Raw genomic sequence first — 20829 nt, forward strand, 5'->3', positions numbered from 1 at the left:
GCTCTCTCTTTTCTAAAATTGTACTACGGTCCATAGATAGAGATACCGAAATAAAATGTATACACAACTGCGATAAAAGTAAGAGTAAGGTAACGCGAATGGATGTGGGACGTTGAGAGTAGAGTGAAGATCACACACCAGCTGATTATAATTAAATCATCTTTATTCTCTCGTACGTCGATTCGGTAAAATTTCTCAAACTCAATTTATCTCTCATATACATAGATTTCTCTTTCATATGCTATTCCTACGCTTGGACGTTTTTAGAACGTGCCATTCCGCAATAGTTATTTACACATTTAATCTATCACACACACGTCCACGCGATATCATTCTCGCACGCACGTGCACACACATGTGTATATCCCGAGCAATTTAACAGACCAACCTTCATTATTGTTCCCAGAGCTCTCCTCGAACGGTTTTCCTTCTTTCACGTTTTATTATATATATACACACACATACATACACGCACATATATATATATATATATATACACACGTGTGTATGTATGTGTGTATATAACAATAAGATATTCTTTCTCTCTCGCGCACGATCACCGGTCTAAAAAAAGAATCTATCTTAAGTAGATTCTGATACCTAGAGATAACAGATTTACACACAGAAAAAACAGCTCAAAAGTCGTAAGAAAAGATTTCACTTGTATCGGTCGAATCAACTGGTTTACCGAATAGGATGAAACATTACATTATTATGTTTCTTTCGTGTGATCGCAGACGTAATTGTGAGTTATAAAAGTATGTCACTGAAAGTCCGTCGATGCAGAATATCGATCAGTTCATTTCTTCCGAATATATATTCTCGTCGCGCTATAAGCACCGAACGATGTGAGCTCGGCACATGTCGCTTATTCAATCTCGTATCTGCATTTACGAAATAATGTTTACTTTAGAATTACATTAAAGTTTGTTTCAGCGAGAAATGATTGCTCGTTTCGTCAACGGATCAAACTTGTCAAACTTGTCACAGAGTCGACGAGAGAGATTCACATTGTAAACGTGAGAGTGGAAGAAATCTAAATCTCGACCCTTTCTTTCCCGGGACGTATAATCGCATTATATTAAAAAGTACACTTAAATAAAGAAATTGTCATATACAAAAATCTTGCAAGCTTGAAAAAATTTCGTCTAACGTCGATAAGTGTTTTGGGAACGAAAGGGCTAAAAAGATCATCCTTTCACTTTGTACGATTAACATTTATACGATTTGTACAAGTTCGGTTTGAGTTGTAACATTCGTGATCGTTTTCGATCACGACTTTGGAGCGGTAAAGCCTAGAATCTAATATCCGCGTTTCACTGGGAAATAAATGCGCGTGCAACTGCAACCTCGTGAAATTATGGCGAGACAGAGCTTTAACACGGAAATTATTACATGTTGCAAAATGGAACACGCTCTAATTGCACGCGCAATATCTCGATAAATTTTCAGCTTTTCCTCAAACTCATATTTTATCGGTATTAATCAGCCAAATATCAGCGACTCAAAGTATCATTTTGAACGCGAAGATGAGAACATCGGTAAAAAATCTACGGGTGAATGCTTTGATTGATTATTTCATGTTTCCTTACTTGACGCGCCACTTTTCACTTGGTCAAACGTGTAGAAAAATTCCAAAAAAAAAAAAAAAGCAAATACTCCCATTGCTTATTGTCAGTATAATGTTATAAAAATTTGCGCTTGCATTTCACTGCTCAACAGATTGCAAGAGTGTAGAGTAGAAATACCGTAATTGCACGTGCAATTATTGCTCAGCGCAAGACAGGTATAAGAATGTTTATAGTTTGTCGTCGTCGCAAATGTGACGATCTTGTTCTACGTAACATTAGCCACTAGCAACGTGGCAAATATATATATTTATATATACATATACATATACATATATATATATATATATATATATATGTATATTATAATATATTTATATATATATGTATCTATGTATCTATATATATTTACATTTTTAACGAGATTTGTAAGTAAATAACGACAAACGAGAGATATAATTTAAGATATAATAATAGATCTCGACACACACATTACTGTCGATTTTTCAAGAAATTGCGAACTACCTAAGCGCGATAACTCTGACAATAATTTCGTCGGAACTCGAATCTGTTTTGAAATAACACATATATATGTTTATCTCGCAGGACACCATTGCCCGATAAAAGTTGCCGCAATATCCGAAAATTCTGCGTGTCAAATAAATAAAACACGATATAAATTAATTCTCTCTAACAAAATCTTAATCCTAAAAGGTACAAAATATGTTACTTACATAAATATATACATATATATATATATATATATTTATATAAATATATATTTATGTAAATATATATACATATATATATAAAAGATCTACTTGTGATATATATTAAAATATGAGTGTACATATCTCGTAATAAGAATTTCGTCCTCACAGAGAATCGAAGCTACAGATTAATTTTCATTGCATTATATATATTATATTATTATGCCATTATATCTTGTATGATGCGTTTAGTATCTTCCACAGATTCGAGTCGTCTTCGAAACTTACTGTCTGTGATGTAAAACATGATCACTTTGTAATCGCGAGTATTTCCCGATCGTGTTCTCCGTACATCCGTACAACACACACGTTCCACACACGCAGAGACACATACACGCATGCGTACCCACAAATATATGTAAATATACAGGACATCTCGAAGAATATGATAACCAGTGATAGGAACGTTATTTTTAATTAAACTTAGAAGCTCGATGTTCTTTTAACAAAACTTCCAATCTTGCTTCTCCCTTTTCGAGTTGACTTTCAATTTTCAATACCAATTATCCCTTCGACCTTTGGTCACATCCTTCCAATTAAAATTTCGTTAAAACAAAATTTTATTTACAATATTAATTAACAACTAATGCTTTTGTATTTATTTATGCTCTTAAAACTTGACTAGCTGCATACTTTAACCTTCAATATCAAGTGCCAGCACAATTTTAGGCTAAATATTTCATCTTCATATTTCATATAAAAGAAACGTCAAGTTCCTCTGTAAGAATAAAACCTATTACTGATTCTCACATTTTCTACAACATACTGTATATGCAAGGCATTCAGGAAGTTTTTTCAGTTGCAGTTAATAGTGATGTATACATTTAAGTATTAATTCGTTAAAGTGTTTCGTTTAAGGTAATCGCCACGTTCTTTAGGTCAGTGTTCCTTAAACTGTTTTCCACAAAGATCTGGGGATACAACTAAGAACTCTACGTTAGTTAGTTAAGATAATCGCGACAAATATTCGTCTCCTCCGTTACATTGTCTATGTCTTGTTGTTGTTCAACCAACAAAAATAAGGTTCGACCGTAAAATGTTAACTGTAAAAATCGGGAAAATGGTAAAAGCCCACGGAGTCAATCAGATCCCGGCCAAATGCAGAGCGATATCGTAATATGTGATCATATATAAGCGATCAGAACTGGTTCCGTAGATTCTCCCGTAGTTTTGATTTGTTTGATCAGCGGACCCTTCGTAGCGTTTAACGTTAACCGTAAAACTTTACATTATCTATCTTTTACATATAGGGTGTTAGCCCAGATGCCCTCTCGGTTACGGATTCTTTGATTTATGGATTGTAGGGGGTAGTTCGTTATTGAGAAAATTACCTATTTTTGATATCTCTATTAATTACCTATCGTGATACGTCAGCGCTCAAACGACCATCACTCTACTTCTCTCGGTTTAGCTTTCAAGCGCCTGATCGAAAAGACATCCTCAACAATTGTCGATGGAACACCCGAACTTTTTGTAACCTTTGCTTGCCTGCCGTTCTCTCTTTTAGAGAGCACCTTTTCACGGATGCTCCGCACGAAAAAGAAAAGATTCTATCCTTTGGTCTCCCGTGATCTGTAAGTTTAAGAAGCACTGGCATGTTGCACATTGATCACCGCCAGCGTGTCACATCGCGTGGCGAGAGACAGTGATGCGCGTTAAGTTTATAATTTTCCGACAGATCGACTGTCTTCGAGACTAGAATCGATCGTCTACTGTACACACTCAATAATCTCTCCCTGCTTTCCGACGTTTGTTCCTCCCTCCCCGCGAAATATAAAATGGCCGACAAACTAACTAATACGTAAGACATTATTGACACCTATTACAGTTAAAAATTAAGTTTACAACGCTCGCACACACGTCTAGCATTTCGTCTAGCACGGGGTCGTCAACAATTCGCGCTGACATTCTTTAATGTGCCTGCCCCACGCAGAGGCTCCAAGGACCAAGGAAGGAATATGGATCCGCAAAAAACGGGATTTTATAGATCTAAGAATCTACAACAGTGAGAAGTCTATGTAATGAAAACCCGAAAATTAAGGTGATGATATCAAAGGTATTATCGTAATCTAATAAGAAATCGCAGTGACATGTGTGATCTATCATAGTCTGGAGGGAATTCGTGATACCACAGTACCATTGGGTTTTAAATCTTTGAAATTTTTGTCAGAGATTCATAATGCGAGAGATCGGTGCGAACGAGAATAACAGTACGTTCGTACGTTTGTCCTCAAAGACGAATTGAAAGAAGAGTCTGTTGTATATCAAACTTCTGTCAAGAATTCAACATTGATAATATTTACGCAATTTATATAATAATATACAAATTAATATTATACAACGTGGGCCTTTAGAAATTAATTATACGAATGAGGAGATTTATCAAAACAATTGTGGAGTCGGAAATCGTCGCGCTGATGAATCCACGCGACGACGAGTTCAGAATATCAAAGAGCCATAGGCATCACGAATTCACAGGGCTATAAAGGGCAGTAGAATATTAAGTGTCTATGGAATCAATGGTCCTTGGAGCCAAACATACGTCCATTTTGTGCCGACGACCACCGAAAATAACGATAGACAGTTTCAAACAGCATTCAGATCCGCCAGTTGGCATAGCGCCGATACTTTGGCTCGAGCTGCTTCATGACTTCTTCGAATTCATCGATTTCGTCATCATCCTCGTCGTCGTACTCGATCACGTTGTCGATCTCGTTCCCTTTCTCGCTTCTATTCTCCTCTTCCTTCTCCGCAGCATTATTTCGGGCTGTAAGAACAAAATGTATCGTCCTTGCTCTACAAACCGACACTCGTGCACACGAATGAGCTGTGCACTTAGCATTCTCTCTACGGACAAAGCTGCTCAAAACTTTCTGAGAGTATATGTAGTTACAATACAGTTGAATTAAATAATAAGCAAGGTGACGAAGGAAACGAAGTCGTAATTTGATCGGTCAACTTCCTTTAAAGGAAGTTGAAATATACTTCAGAGCTTTGTAAATAGAAATCGTTAATGAACATGAAAAGAACAACGAGAGAGCTTCGCCCACCGTGAATTCAATTTCAAGCGCAAAGGCACAAGTAGGACATTCAACTTATTAATAAGGCAGAGACGTTATTGTGCTCGTCGAGAAGAGGAGAGGTTGACGTTTAATTAAATGAGGAAGAACCATACAAAGAAATCGACAACAAAGCGAACGCTACGTTGAGAGAGCTCTGCAGGAATGTTCAGCAACAGAACGTGAACCCTCTCTGCAGATACCATTTCTGTAGAAATTGGAGAGATAATTAATGTAGCACCGCTTGCAACGTGGCAATTAATACCTCATCATCGTCGTCGTCGTTTTGCATAATAAGCAAAAAGTACAAGCTCGTTACCATGTCCATGCTTTCTTCCTCGAAACTGCATGTTCCCAGCGACAGTGACAATAGGAAAGCTGACAGACACCAATTGCGTACAAGTTGAACTCTAGCAAAAACGAAACAATAAGAAGCACAAGTGCAGATTGTAGCAACAGAGGATTCCAGGCACGAACTAGCCAACGCGAGCCAGAGTCGTATGAAAACGCATTTTAGGATCGTTTATAGGAGATTCCCAAGCCGAAGAAGAGGCGGAAGAAGAAGCAGAAGCAGAAGAAGAAGAGGCACCCGGTCGCACAGTGTACTCACCTGGTGCCGTGCACAGCTGCGGGCGAGTGCGCGATCACCGGGGCTGCCGACGGCCGGGCGACGCCATCGTCGGCGACTACGACTCCTAGTACACCGCTGCTCGCCATCCCGGCGACGGGCCGCGTCGCGCTGACGACTGCGCACTTGATGCTGTTGAGGTACGAGCACGCGATGCCGCTCACGCTATCGTTATCTACTAGTCGCGCCTCCTTCGCAAGGAAATCCGATGCGAACTCTCCGAAGTTGACATCCCCGTCGTCACCGTCCTCCTCGTCATCGCCACCGCCGTCGCCGTCGCCGTCGCCACCGCCACCACCGCCACCGCCGCCGCCGCCGCCGCCGCCGTCGTCGTCCTCGTCGTCGCCCATACCGCCGTCCTCTCGCTCACGGCCACCATTATCGTTGCGTGATGGTCTCTTGGAGGTCACCACCTCCAGCGTCCGCTCGGCAGCGGAGTCCACTCTGATGCATATCGACGAGCACTCCGACTCGATCCCAGAGTCCACACTCTCTTGAAGACTGCCGCGCGTCACCGGCAGCGGATGAGCGTCCATCGCGACGGACTCGTCGATCGTCATAGCAGTCTCGTCGATGCCCGAGTCCTGGCTGTTCCTATGCACGCCCTCGGGATGCCCGATCAGCAACGTGGTCGTGGTCGTAGCTATTGGCAGCTCAAAGTACAAGTCGGTCACCTTGGCGACGTCGTTCGGAGAACACCTGGACACCACGCCCGGCGACAACTCGTCCTCCACGGACGTGCCGTCAGTGGAGATGTCGGTCATACAGAAGATTAGCTCGTCCGCATCGGACTTGTCCAGGTTCGCGGACGCATCCTCGTACGGTGTAACGAGAATGGTCGGGTCATTCCGTTGTCGGTCGGCGTCGCTCTCGTCCACAGCGCTCTCTGATGAATTATCTGCTTCGACCACGTTCTTAAGGATACTTCGATGTACGTCGACGTTATTTGGCATGGACAACTGTCGCTCGCGGAGCCTCTCCGACGAAGGCGCCTCCGGCATCTGCTGGCTCACCGCAATGGGACTCGTTGACGGCAACGACGACGTTATCATCGTCGTCGTCGTCGTCGTCGTCGTCGTCGTCGTCGTCGCCGCCGACACACACGGCTCTACTTTAATATTTACACTTGTACTTCTGCAATGAGCGGAGTCACGGCAAGCATCATTGAGGAGCTCCGCGGGATCCTGCTGTTGCTCCTGCTCGTTCTCCTCCTCTTCTTTACCCGTGAAATCGCACCGATGATCTTCATCGGCGACAAGACGCGTGCCACTGGTAACTTGATCGTTTAAGTCGAAATCGCTCGCGTCGACGTCTCTCAACGACGTCGACGAGGTCGTGCCGTTGTCATTGTCGCCTCTCGGTGTGGACGTCGTCCCGCCGACGTCGTCGTCCGCTGCGGCGCTCGTCTTCAGTGCGCTCGCGGCTTTTAAGCTATCTACGACTTTCCTATCGCGCGCTATGTTACAGATCGGAAAACTACTATCACTAGTCTGATTAATACTGTCCGTCGTGGTTGTATCACATGTCCTCGGTTCCGTCGCGGCGCACGCTCCTTCAGCCGCGTCGCCGTCACGTACTAAGCACTTTACGTCGTTACTCTCGGGAGCCGCTTCTCCGTCGCGCTCTATATCTCGCTGAGAGTCCACACATGCCGAATCAGGACGCTCCTCGGCATCGTCACGCTCTACGCACTCTAAATCCTGCGTGTCGTCGTCGAGCTCTCGTCGACCTTCGTCGTCGTCACGTTCGAAACGCTTCGCACCGTCGCTCCTCACACCGTCGGCCTCACTTAATTCTAAAACAGAGTATTCAGGTATGTCCGTTAACTTTATAGCTACGCACGCGGTGAATTTGCTCGCCGACGCCGGCAACGATGAGAATAACGATGACGATGACAATGACGACATCGGGGACGACGATGCTGTCGTACTTGTCGTCGCGACACACCCGCTCTCTAATACTAAATCTTTGTCGGCAAAATCGTCCTTTGATTGCACGCTTTCAGGTAACGGTCGATCATCCCGGTCGAATTCGGCCCATTGTAGTTCACGCATGCTGCACGAGTCCTCCTGGTCGTTCACACGGGCAGCTCGCGGCTCCGTGGAATCTCCATCATCGCTACTCGCAACTTCGTGTCTCTCCCGATCAGTCGGTTCCTCGTTCTTACTCACAGTCAGCTCTTCGCGATCTTTCAAGTTGCGCTCATCGTTACTCGCGACCTTGTCCCCACCGTATTGAACAATCTGATTCTTCTCTTGTAGTTTGGAGTCCTCTTCTACGTTGCCAACAGCCCGGTTTTCCTGCGGCTCTACCGAGCCCTTTTTATCGGCTCGCGAAACCTGATCTTTCACCTGATCGAACGAATTATTCTCGTCACCTGAGACTGCGTTCTTCTCCAGATTTACCGCATTCTCCCCGTCGTCTCTCGTAACCCGATCGAGTGGCTTCTGCTGGTCGTCCCTCGCAACTTGACTCTTCTCCTGACCAAATAAATCCACATCGTCGTCCCTCGTAATCCGATTCCGCTCCTGATCGAATAAATTACTCTCGGCATTCCTCGTAATTTGATTCCTCTCTTGATCGGCCGAATTACTTTCATCGTTTCTCGTAACCTGACTCCCGTTCAAACTAAACAAGTCCTGCTCGTCTTCCCTCGCAACCTGATTCTTCTCCTGATCCATCGAGTCCTTCTCGTTACTGAACGACGTTCGTGGGCCCGGCTCGTAACTCTTCTCGTCGTTTCTCACAGCATGATTCTTATCCCCATCGGAGAAGGTATTCTCGTCGTTTCTCGTAATTTCACCACTTTCTTGCACGACGAAATTTCTCTCATCCTTCCTAGCAGCCTGATTCTTCTCCTGGCTAATAAAATTCTTCTCATCGTTCCCCACGACCTCGACTTCCGCCGCTTTCTCTGCGTCCCTTTCGTTAATATTCGCGGCTTGACTCTTCGCCTGACCGAAGAACCTCGCGCTGTGCTCGACGAGGCTCGCGTGAGAGTCTAGCTTGAAAGACGTGAATATGCCGGTCAGACTCTGCAGCTGCGGTACATTTAATCTTACTGATCTATTCCTCGACGGAGACCCGTGCTCCGAGGACCACGACGAGCTATCTGTACTAACTTTGGCTCGGCCTTCTTTCAGGTACTGCTGCAATTTGTCGCCCAACGCCATCACACCGCTTACGTTCTCCTGTAAGGAGGTCCTCGTGTCCACAGCAGCACTCGACGAGTCCGAGAAGAGGCTACTGGGATACTGGAACAACGACAAAAGCTTCTCCAAGCTGGACTTGTGTTTCTGCACCGACGTACTCGCCCGTTCCTGCGGTTGCGAGTCGGTCGTGCAAATCGAGGGGGGCGTTCCCGAGGTGACATTCTCGGAAGATTCCAAAGTCCCGCCAGAGAACGCTTCCGAAGCCGGCTTCGCTAGCGACCCCGTCGCAGTGTCACCCACGGACAAGTTCGTCGCGCTACTCAAGACTCTACTATCCTCGTCTACGCTAATCCTCGCCGAAGCAGTATCTTCGCTCGGATATGCAGGTACCTGTAGCTCTTTTGTACTCGTATACATGATACGACGGTCTCCGGTAGTCTCGATAATCTCTCCGGAGACCGTCGTGACGACTTTGAGATCCATTCCAACGTCGCCCCGACTCGCCATCTCGTTGCGAGAATCTTCGCGTGTCGCAGTGACGCCTTCGGACGCTCTCCCGGACTCCATCTCAACGTTGCCCCGCATTAATTGCGCTTCTTCTACGAACTTCGCCGCCTTATCGTTTCGTCTATGCTCATACGACGTAACATTCTCGTCCGCTCTAGAGTGTGTCTCAGCGACGCGTTCGCGCAATTCGACCGCCATCTCCACATAGTTCTTCTCCGCATAGCGACGTTCCTCATGCTTGGCAATGCTCTCACAAGACGCGGATGTCTCTTTCGCCACTGAGACTACGTTATTAAGTGTACCTACGGACGTGTTATTCCCGTCGACGTCCTGCGTCTTTACGTCGCTTTTAGACGCGACGTCGGAATCGCCGGAGTCGGCCGACACCTTGAAGTTAAAGCCGATCGTGACGTTGCCGCTGGCAGAGGTGACGACCGACCTGGGCGACGACGAGTGACCGGCGCTCACCGGCTCGACTACCGACACGCGGAACCGCGATGAGCCAGAGCTCCCGCCGGTGAAGAAACACGTGGGAGAGGAGCCGAGCGACGGTGGGGTGACCGGCGAGGAAGACGTCGAGGAGTCGGTGGAGCACAGCGACGCCTCTGGCACCCGACATACGACGAAGCGATTACGGGACGGACTGGGGATCGGACTGGCTATGGGGGAGGGGATGGGACTGGGGGCCGGGGAACGCAGGCGACCTCCGCTAGTGCGCTTCGGCTCCAGCATGCTGCGTGTCACCGTTTCATCGGCAGCGACCAACGACGCCGCCGGTCGCGATGGGCATGGCAGTGTCTGACAGGTAAGCGAGATCTTACGGGAGCTCGCGTTCAGCAGCCGGCTCGGGTGCGGCAGGCTCTCGGCATCCTCGGTGGACCCTTCCAGCAGGCGGTGCTCCACGTTTTGACCGCAGCACTTGCGTATCTCCGCCACCAGGTCTATGTACTGATGCAAGGCGCAGTCCTTCGTTCCGGTAGGAATGAATCGATTAGGTCGCGCTCTTGTCACGTAGATTTCTACAGTTGGTATTCATAATCCGGTCTTATATTTAAGACCGTCTTAAGTTTATCTTCAGATGCCCTGTAGCCAATGAGACCGATTCATACAGCGCTCGAAGATGAACTCGAGACGAAGTTGAAAATAAAATCAGACTATGAATAATCGAGAACGTTCTAAGACTGATATTCAAAATACGATCTAAGTTCATCTTCAGATCCGGTAAGATCCGTTTCAAGATAAACTTGAAATAATCTCAAATGTAACATTGGACTGTGAATACTCCCTTAACTCGAGAGCGCATATTAGTAAACCTAGTGAAGCTTATCGCACGTGATAAACGGCGGTACTTACTATTCTTATCCGTGGTTTGTCATCCAGATCGATCTGCGTGATGCTCTTATTCCTTTTCATCACATTAACCAGAGCTTGCATCCCGCGCATCCGTATGCTGTTGTCCCGTAAATCTATTCTCTGCGAGCGAGAGGCATATAAGACATATGAGACACGGTAGAAATACGTTGTAAATATAGCGAGTGAAACCTTACCTGCAAGACTTGATTCGTCTCCATTATTTCAGCGAGCGTGATTATTCCATCGCACGTGAGTTCCGTCGATTGCATGCCCAATTGCAGGAGGACACGGTTATTCTTCAACGATTCGTTAATGATGCTCAATACCTCGTCCGTCAGCATGTTTTGACCAATATTCAGAGTCTCCAATGTTTTCGATAATGCCTGAACACAATTATTGTGGACGTGATAGAGCAGCAAACGCGTTACGCTACAAATAGCATATCTTTTATTTCTTTACTTATATTCTCTCTTTTAATCGTTGCGGGTTTAAGATAGTTCGAGATCTCCTTTCTTTCGCACACTATGTTTCTGTGTCTTAATTCTTCTAAATATTATCATTGTTATCATCTCTCGACCGTGTTAATTGTGTATATTTTTATTAATACTAACACACACACACACACATATATATAATAGAAATATAAAAATTAATTTATTAATAGAAGTATATAAATTAATTAAGATTAAAAATAAAATTAAAATAAATAAAGAGTTTTAATAATTTTAGTATATAAGTGTGTTAAAGTAAAATCTATTAGTGAAGAGAATATCCCATCGAAATAATTTACAAACTTATATAAATCGGAAGAATGGCTAAGAATATCATAGATTCTATGATAGAAGAACGATATGGATAACGACAAGAAATTCGTAATACATACTATAATTCTTGAAAAGTAAGGTGACGATTTCTTGGTTAAACGATTATTCCAGAGTATCAGAATACTAAGTCCCTTGCCGGTTTTGTCCTCGTTTACTTGATTAATCAGACCCTCCAATATATCCCGTACACCGTCGTCTTGGACGTTATTATTACTAAGGAAAAAACATTTCCAAGAACAAATCTGTCCTAATATTGTAACTCGCTTAAACACAATGCATGCCTCACGCGAATATGAAGTAAATGTTAACGCAATATACAACCTGCGCATGAAAATCAATCCGATTATGCGTCTAATCTAATCTTATCATAATTTTTACCAATTTTCAGAAAGGAACTTGGAACTTTACGTAAATATCTCTGATCAAGCGGAATAAATCGAAAAATACAAAAGAAAAACACTCTAATTTATACACTCATTTATAATTATCAAATAATATGTACCTGATATCGAGCAGTTGCAGGTGATTGTTCATTCTTAAGAGAGATCCAAGTTGTATAGCGTCATATAAGTCGAGCCCATTATCGGCTAAATATAGTTCCCGTATACCGCTATTCATTTTTAGAGCTGTAACTGTTACGAAAACGAGAATATATAGATTATTATATGAAACGAAGATAATTGTATAAATGTGAATAATCATAATCCATGTAAATCTTGATAAAAAAAAAAAAAAAAAACCTACGCCTTTGTAGTCTTAATGTCAGTAACATTAACATTTCAATGTATAATTATTTTATTCTTTATTCTATTAAATTCTAAATGCCAACAAATATTATAATTAATAAGTCACTAAGAAGGCACCAGTTATTGATATAATTGTAATACAATATTCTAAATGCATAAAAATTGTTATATAATAAATACCAAGTATGACGATTGCTCTGCCCGACAGTTCACAATTTTCCAATTTAAGGACATGCAGATGACAGACTAATCGCAATGCACGGTTCAAAATGTTCATGTATTGTTCGTTAAGCGTTATATCCCTCGCTTCGAGCTGTTCTAAACACTGAGTCTAAACAAATGAGATTGCGTTAATTATACTCTTAGCGATTTGCTTTTAACAATATAATACTCTCTATTCTACATATACTAGACAGTATTTAAATAGATTATACGTGTACAAGCAAAAATAAAAATAAGCTAATATCGACGTATGACAAAAGGCACTTTTATGTAGGTTTTCTTCTTTAAAAGTGAATGCATAAGTACCTTCTTAATCATATACGAACACGCTTGCCAGCCGCGTGGCCCGATGTTTGGATTAGACGAGATATTTAAGTGTTTTGCAGATTCATAATATTCCAGCATATCAAATAATATTATGGAGCTCTATAATAATAACTATTTATTAGTATACGAGTTATATATTAAGTCATATTCAATATTAATCCGCAAGAAATATCCCATAATTAGATGTAATTTTCAAAAAAGTACCTCGTCGCTTAAAGATGTCCCTTCTACATTAATTCTGTTAAATTGTACTCTCTTCAGTATCTCCTCCAATGGCTCACAATGATCCTGATCCAAGGTTTCCCCTTCCAAGTTCAGCTCTTCACAACGATCGTGAGATATATCCAGATTCTATGTAACAAGAACGAAAGTATACAGAAATAAAATGAAACTTTCCCCCCTGTGAAATTGGCTGGATATTGAAGTTTGAGGGAAACTTGTAAAATGCCGTCTTGAAAGCAGCAGAGCTATGTCCATGCACTATTGAGGCCCAATGTATCTGGCAAGAAAATCTCGCTAGATCGCTAGATTGCTAGAACAAGTAGCGTGTCCAAAATGCTGTGATAAAGGAAGAGTAAAAAATGAACTTCACGTTTTCATTTCTGCCGGTTTTGGTCAAGTGAACAAGCTCGATACTTCCATATACATACAATTGGTCCTTGTGAAATCATTACTTTGTTGCAACATGCTCACACCTGAATTTAATATCGCTTGTGTTTTATGTCAGAAAGAATGACTATTAAGAATTATATATAGAAGGGTGGAGTAACAAAGGAACAGAGATATATTTACCTCGAGCTGTGCTAAAACATTTTGCAAGGGTTCGGTGTTGTGACGTGCGCAGGACTCCTTGTATGCGAATATTAAATTCTCGCGACTCACATTTTCAGCTGGGGACAATTATTTTATTTCTTATACATAGATATGATACACAGATGTGATAATCATCAATGTTAGTTAAAAAAAATGTCTTTATACAAAATACAAGAGATAGGAAATGTATGTGTTTGAAAATTAAAAGCAATCCAATAATTCCATGATTTTATTGCACTTTATGTAATTATAAAATGAGAAAAAATAATTGTTATAGCTTTATTGTATATTGTACCAGATACATATCATCAAATATATACACACATCAAACTTATAATTAGTACATGATTAACATTGTGAAATCCTTCACTTGGGACAGTCTATAAAAAAACCTAATAGTATATAGTGAGAAAATATATTTGCATTAAAAAATAGACAGGTAAAAATGATAAAGAAATATATTAAATAAATAATGCACCTTTCATAGATAACTATTTAACCCTTATCAATATTTCTTTAATACAACTATATTATGGTTTTTTCTCTCTGCTCCCAAATAAAAAATTATAGTTTCAACATCAATGTCATTTTACACAAAAATTGATATTAAATACCTATAACATGATATGCCCTAAAAAATATTTAATTTAACAAATTAAAAATCCAGAACCAATTGTCTCAAACAATAATGGGTCCCTATATAGACTATGAATAATACCCTCAATAATACTCTAGTTTCACAACAATACTGAGCCAATTACCTCCAACAATTCTATGCCAAATAACAGAGCTGTCACAATGATGATTCCTGCGGATTCTAAGACTCTTCCATTGCATCTATCATAGAGACCAACCAATCCCTAATCAGAGCTCTTCAATCCAGAGTATTCCAAAGGATATCTCTCTAAAGCGTATTCGCGGTAACATCCATAACAGAATATACGGCTATACAACACTCACCGTGTCGCCAAGGATTAGCAGGCTCCAAATAGCCCGTCACCAGGTGATTGTCGCTCAAGGGGAAGTTGACTCGTCGAGGCGGATCGCTTCCTTCGGACGGTTTCTTGACCCAGACCAAGGCGCTCCGCAGCTGCTGGCCGTCGATCCACATGTAGGGCGATGGCGGTGGACCACCAGTGCCACAGCGCGGTCTTCTACCGGTGTACGTCGCCGTTGTTGGTCGCGGCCGCGGCTGCGGCTGCGACGGCTGCGTCGTCGTCGCGCTCGTCGTTGCATCCCGTTCGCCTTCGTCTGCCAAGGTCGTGAGCGAATCCCCGCAGGTTTGCGCAACCGAGTCCGCTCCCTCGCTCATGCTTCTGGAGCCTCTGACATATTTCGTCGCACTCGACTCGGAAACACGGCGGCTCCGCGTTCACTCAGAGGCTGGTGAGCAGGTACGCGCTTATTCGTGGACGGACGTACGCTCGCTCGTTTGCTCGCTCGCTCGCTCGCTTGCCTCGCTCACACGCACGCACGCACGCACGCACGCACGCACGTAGACACACGACACACAATCGCGTGATCGCAATTGCACTCACTTACTCGTTCGTTCACTGGTTGCATCCGCTGCTGCTGTTGTTGCTGCTGCCCGCCGTCCAGGTCGTACGACATTCGTCACGGACGTCAACGCGCCTCAGCGGAGACACACACCCGATGCACGCACTGGCTCCGCCATCTTTGTTGCCATCGAAGTGAAGTCGCGCACGTCGCGGCGGAGAGCGCCTGGAGGTGCGCCAACACAAGCGGAATCACAGTCCCGGTCGTGAATAATACCAGAGGGAACCGACGGTTCGATTGGTCGGAATCACCGAGACGTAGGGAACGAAAGAGACCATTTTTTGATTATTACATTGGCAGTATTGTCGGTTACCATAGCGATTTCGAAATACAAACTCTGCTCCGTTTCGTGTATCCTGCCGGTCAAGGCATTGTTACGAATTGTTACAATTAATTTTAGAACACAGAGACAATATCGCGATGACGACCGCCGACATAGACGTGATTTTAAATCAACTGGGTTGGCAGGATGGCTTTCGAATTCCTGTAGCTAATGAGGAGAACAAACGTTTGGAAGAAGAAGTAAAGACATACCATCGGTCTTCATATTTCTCTTTTTTTAATGAGTTCTTATCTGACTACTTTTTCTTTAATCAATAAAAAAGCGGATTTTAGTAAAATAAGAATTTCTGGCGTAAAGATAATAATTCATGATGTTTTAGACAATTTGGAAATTCAAAAAACCAAGTAAATCTAATGTTTCAAATCTTTGTCTCAGAAGAAAAATATGAAATAATAATATAGTGATTGTTACCAACAAGTAAATTCTTTTTCAAAAATATTCGTTTTGTATAATTGAATATATACAGATAGTTTGAAACTAATTAAAGATATTTGAAACAATTATGCAACAATGAATTAATTTGAGTTTCAATTTTGCACGAGCTAATTTAAAATTATTTCAAAATTATTTAAAAAATTAAGGAAGATCATGAGTTATAATATAAATGTAATTATTCTTTATGTTATCACAGGTTATTAGAAAGACAGAATGCAGAATGTCCTTGAACACAAAACTAGAGAGCCTAGAGGAGCGATTGAAGATGATCAAAAAACATGCTGCTGATATCGTATTGCGTTACGAGTTCAATCAGAAGCTGCTCGCTGAACACTCAATTCAGCTGGAGGCAGAGGATCATCTTTATCATTTGAGCGTCAATATGGAGTCATCATTGCGCCAAGAAACTCATGAATTTGAAAAAGAAAGGACACAAGTAAATTACAGGATATCAAGTGTGGAAAAGAATCTGCTGAGGATGGGAGAAAAGCTTGTTGAAACTAAGCAGATGGTTCACTTTGATGAGGACAGTCTACGCAAGTGGGAAGAAACACTTGCGCGCAAAGAAGAAGATAATCAACTGATAGAAAGTTACATGAAGCAAGACACACAAAAGTATAAGGTATATAAAAAAAGTATAGAAGTTTAGAAGTTGTTATACCGATATTACTAATAGGTAAATAATTATCTTTATACAATGCGTGAAACAAGAAGATTTGATTTTTAGGAATTGGAGCAGCAACGTCAGAAACTTAGTACAGAACTCGAAACTTATCGTCAAGTCATCATCAAAGCTGTCGACGAGGCGCAAGAGTTGGAAATTGTCCTAGATCGCACGGCAAAATTATATATGGAGGCGTTAAAAGAGCGCAGGCAGATGATAAATCAATGGACGCAAAGCGTTAACGTTTTGCGGCAAAAAGACAACGACATACAAAACTGTCTGAAAGTAAGATCAATGTAAGCTTAATTGATACTTCTTATTGCTGTAATGTATTCCGGTTATTCTGTACTTACAACTAATTGTTTGCAGGAAGTCGAAGCGTTGCAAGAAATCGATAAAGAGAAGAAAAGGAATCTCAGAGAAGTAGAACAGTTTTTGAAAGATCAAATTGTAAATAACAGACAACTGGAGGAGTCGATTAAGCAATCGGAGAAAGAACTTGCTGCAATCCGAGACAAACAACGTAAAGTCACGGAGATAATCGGAAGTTATAACATCGAGGTGATTTAAATATGCTTAACTACTTCCAATTGTTTGGATTTATTTTCGTAATTTTATAAAATAAATTGTTTGTTTATCGTGGATCATCGAAACAGGTCTATCATCAGAAAAAGTTAGTAGCAGATCTAGCACGCCGTGTGCAACAAGTTCGGACCAACGTCAAACGCAAGAAAATCGAAATCAACGATAAACACACAAAAATGGACAATTACAAGAAGCGGATGGAAGATCTAACGTCGACATTACAAGAAATCGAGGACCAAAAGTTGAACGTCGAAGAAAGAACGAAACGATTGGAAAAGATGATTGAGGTACACCTCTTTGGTAAATTCGCTTAATTAGAATGATGTAGAACCGGCAAAAATTGAATCCAAAATAACATTTAATTAAATTAATTCCTCGAGAGTGGTAATTTATTGCTTTCAGCATAACGAGAAACGGAAAGCCACGATCATCAAAGAATCAAAACATTTGCAGTTCATGATTTTATGCGCTACGAATAAAATTGCAGAACTGGAGCATGAAAGGAAAACTCTGCAAATGCAAACACAATGTGAACACAAGAAGATTGATCTGCTTGCTGTGTTATTAGCGAAAGAGAAAAAGCTACTGGATGACAAAAAGGAAATCCTCTATCAGGCGGATTTTAATCTAGAGAAATGCGAGATGAAGCTCGAGCGAATCAGAGGCTTCGAACACGACAAGAGCGAATCCGAGAAGAAGCAGCAAAGGATCGAAGAGCTGCAAGCTGTATTGAGCGAGAAAACAGCCACATCTAAACTGCTGCAAAGCCAAATCACGACTTTGGAGGTGGTTATCGTACTTCTTTCCATAATTTATAACGTGAAAAAAAATTGAGTTAATCAAGCAGTACATTTAAAAAAATATGATCAAAGTATGATTGAAAAAGATTCAGTTAAATGAGATGCATTTTCTCGCTTCTGATATTATAAAGATGGACATTGAGTATCTAGGAGTCTTAAATATTCTTTTAGCACGACATGAGGATGATATCTAACTGCTTGACGAACGAAAATGATGAAATCGAGCGACTGAGAAGCAAAAAGCAAGACCTGTTGCTGTTATTAGACGGAGGCGAGAAGCGATTGAAGGTCGCGCAATCCCGGAATGAGGAAAGACAAGTGGAGGAAAACATAATGCGCCTTAGGGTATCGCAGCTCGAACGAATGACATCGAACGTGAGCGACAAAGTGTATAATTTGGAGAAGTATCGTCTTCATCTCGAAGCGGTAAGCTATCTTATAATACGATTACGATTTGTTATAATCAGTTCAGACGAATTAAAAAGGATCCATTATTTTAACGAGGGAAAATTCTGTAATCCAAGATGAGACACATTTAACATCCGATATAATAACTAATAAATTATCAGATCGAGTCAGCTATTCATTCACATTTTGCAGGCACTCAAGGAGCGCGCAGCGGAGATCACGGCGCAGAAAGAGGCGCTCATCGTACAGAAGAGGATTGCCAACAATGAGTGCTCAGAGCTGCGTGTCGCCGTCGCCGAGAGGAAAAGCAGAATACGGCAGTTGCAGGCGCGATATGACACCAGTGTCGCGGCGTCTGGTGCCACTCCGGCCGGAGTACCGATGAGCACCGCGTATCTCAAGATACAGAGCGCTCAGGAGCGATACCTATTGCGGGAGCAAGGCGACAAATTGGACGAGGCCATTAGACGAACCGAACAGGAAATACGCAGCATGGAGAACACATTGCGTGTGGTGAACATATGCAATGACAAGTACAAGGATAGTCTAAGCGCGGTTGATCAGGACGGACCAGAACAAACGGAACAGAGGAGACTCGACGAGCAGCTACGCGAGGTGCAACAGAAGCAAGACCAGAGGCAGTCGCAACTGCAACGATTGTTTGATGAATTGCAGGTATTTTACATATTCGTTTTAATATAATGAAGAACAATCCGATACGATAAAAAATCAGAGGAAAATAAAATAAGATTTAAATAGCATTTAAATAAGATATATGAAAACAGAGTTTATATGTTGCAAATAGAATTAAATAAATAGGGATGATTTTGAGAAATCTAGAAATAGAAAAATACAATCTTATTGAATAGAAGACGCAGAATGATTATTCTCAACTACTCAACGACATCGAAAAAGCAAAGGAAGAAAGGGAAGATAAACAACGATTCTTGTCGAGTGTCGAAAAACAGGTAGCGGAACAAGGAGAGAAAATATCTAGGGCTGACAAGTGCCTTCGTAAGGTGCAAAAGGATATACAAAATCTATATCTTTACAAAAAAGACGACATTGTGCTTTTACAACAGGTAATAGTTATAATTTTATTCTACATGATGATAACATATTTTATCTTGAGATATTCCTCAGAGAGAAGTGAAATTACGAGAACTTCAGGAACAGAACGCGTTGGTTCTTCAAGATATCGCGGAATTCACGATTCGTCACGTAGAAGCTGAAGCATATGTCAAGAAATTACTGATGGCTAAGAACATTGAGTTGCCATCCTTCTCTCCGTCGATTAGATCGCCCATTAGTTCATGTGGCAGTTCCGCAGGTTCTACTGAACAGGCCCTGAAGTGCACTAGTCATATGAGTGTTTTCACGTCATCAAGGGAAAGCATTGGCAGTATAATCAAGATAGAACCGCGATTTGAAAGATCGCAATCGAAAGATCGTAAGCATCTAGTGTCTTTTAGACGTCGCCAAATTTTTATTTTATTTAGCTTGCTCAAAACGAGTTTTATTCATTTTAACTCCGAATTATCTCCCTCTTATTTAAAATAATAAATAATAAACTTTTCTTTGAACAAAATGATATCTAGATTGGTGTCTGTTTAATTTTTTTATAAGTGTTTTTCTCATTCATAGAACTAATTTAGAGTTAACTAATCGTATATTTCATAAATTATTATTTTTCCCAGACTTTAACAATAATTAATAATCTGCATCTTATATTTAATTTCAGCAACAAACAATACGTCAAAGAAAAGTGTAAAATGCATTTGTACGAAAGCTACTGCATCAAAGCCATCCATCGTGAAAATCACACGGAAATCGTGATAATAATCTTTATATTATTATAATTAGAATTAAGGAGTGAATATATGTGAATTAATATACATATTCTTAAAAGGCATGACTTTTCTCATATATTTTATTTACTACTTATAATAAAAGAGAAAATCGACATGATATGCATGATAATTTCTCATATCAGGAAGAGTAAAATATGTATGTAGCAGAAATAAAGGCGCATTCACACGAATTTTCAGGTCAACGTCTAAAGTATGCT

General features: G+C 41.5%; 2 protein-coding genes across 4 annotated transcripts; one reads left to right on the forward strand and one right to left on the reverse strand.

The window, feature by feature from the left end:
* Positions 1-4968: 4968 nt before the first annotated feature.
* On the reverse strand, positions 4969-15329 carry LOC105186810 (serine-rich adhesin for platelets). Of its 2 annotated transcripts, XM_025302174.1 has the most exons (11): positions 14930-15329; positions 13949-14046; positions 13361-13507; positions 13136-13255; positions 12788-12938; positions 12364-12493; positions 11921-12074; positions 11232-11420; positions 11038-11157; positions 6008-10650; positions 4969-5105 (listed from the first exon to the last, which is right to left on the reverse strand). In XM_025302174.1, exons 1-11 carry the CDS (start codon positions 15279-15281, stop codon positions 5096-5098), a joined length of 6114 nt encoding a protein of 2037 aa, XP_025157959.1. In that variant the 5' UTR covers positions 15282-15329; the 3' UTR covers positions 4969-5095. The 2 variants fall into 2 exon arrangements, with proteins under 2 accessions (XP_025157959.1, XP_025157960.1); XM_025302175.1 differs by lacking the exons at positions 12364-12493; positions 12788-12938; positions 13136-13255; ... (1 more) ...; positions 13949-14046; positions 14930-15329 and having other exon boundaries at positions 11232-11466.
* Positions 15280-20802, forward strand: LOC105186800 (Coiled-coil domain containing protein 39). Of its 2 annotated transcripts, none has more exons than XM_025302176.1 (11): positions 15280-15363; positions 16501-16926; positions 17032-17253; positions 17338-17529; positions 17625-17840; positions 17956-18339; positions 18525-18779; positions 18954-19436; positions 19631-19843; positions 19905-20211; positions 20503-20802. In XM_025302176.1, exons 1-11 carry the CDS (start codon positions 15280-15282, stop codon positions 20595-20597), a joined length of 2877 nt encoding a protein of 958 aa, XP_025157961.1. In that variant the 3' UTR covers positions 20598-20802. The 2 variants fall into 2 exon arrangements, with proteins under 2 accessions (XP_025157961.1, XP_011145566.1); XM_011147264.3 differs by lacking the exon at positions 15280-15363 and adding an exon at positions 15851-16048.
* Positions 20803-20829: the final 27 nt, after the last annotated feature.

Source organism: Harpegnathos saltator, unplaced genomic scaffold (assembly GCF_003227715.2).
Source record: "Harpegnathos saltator strain DR-91 unplaced genomic scaffold, Hsal_v8.6 scaffold47, whole genome shotgun sequence".
NCBI lineage: Eukaryota > Metazoa > Arthropoda > Insecta > Hymenoptera > Formicidae > Harpegnathos > Harpegnathos saltator.

Bases quoted from the DNA above. Each gene is read 5' to 3' on its own strand.
- LOC105186810 (XM_025302174.1), bottom strand. From the start codon at position 15,281: ATGAGCGAGGGAGCGGACTCGGTTGCGCAAACCTGCGGGGATTCGCTC. The intron at 13,508-13,948 runs GTAAATATATCT...CTTGTTACATAG, and splicing joins ATGTTTTAGCACAGCTCGAG to AATCTGGATATATCTCACGA. The intron at 12,939-13,135 runs GTACTTATGCAT...TCATTTGTTTAG, and splicing joins GTTCGTATATGATTAAGAAG to ACTCAGTGTTTAGAACAGCT.
- LOC105186800 (XM_011147264.3), top strand. From the start codon at position 15,947: ATGACGACCGCCGACATAGACGTGATTTTAAATCAACTGGGTTGGCAG. The intron at 18,340-18,524 runs GTGGTTATCGTA...ATATTCTTTTAG, and splicing joins GCCAAATCACGACTTTGGAG to CACGACATGAGGATGATATC. The intron at 18,780-18,953 runs GTAAGCTATCTT...CACATTTTGCAG, and splicing joins ATCGTCTTCATCTCGAAGCG to GCACTCAAGGAGCGCGCAGC.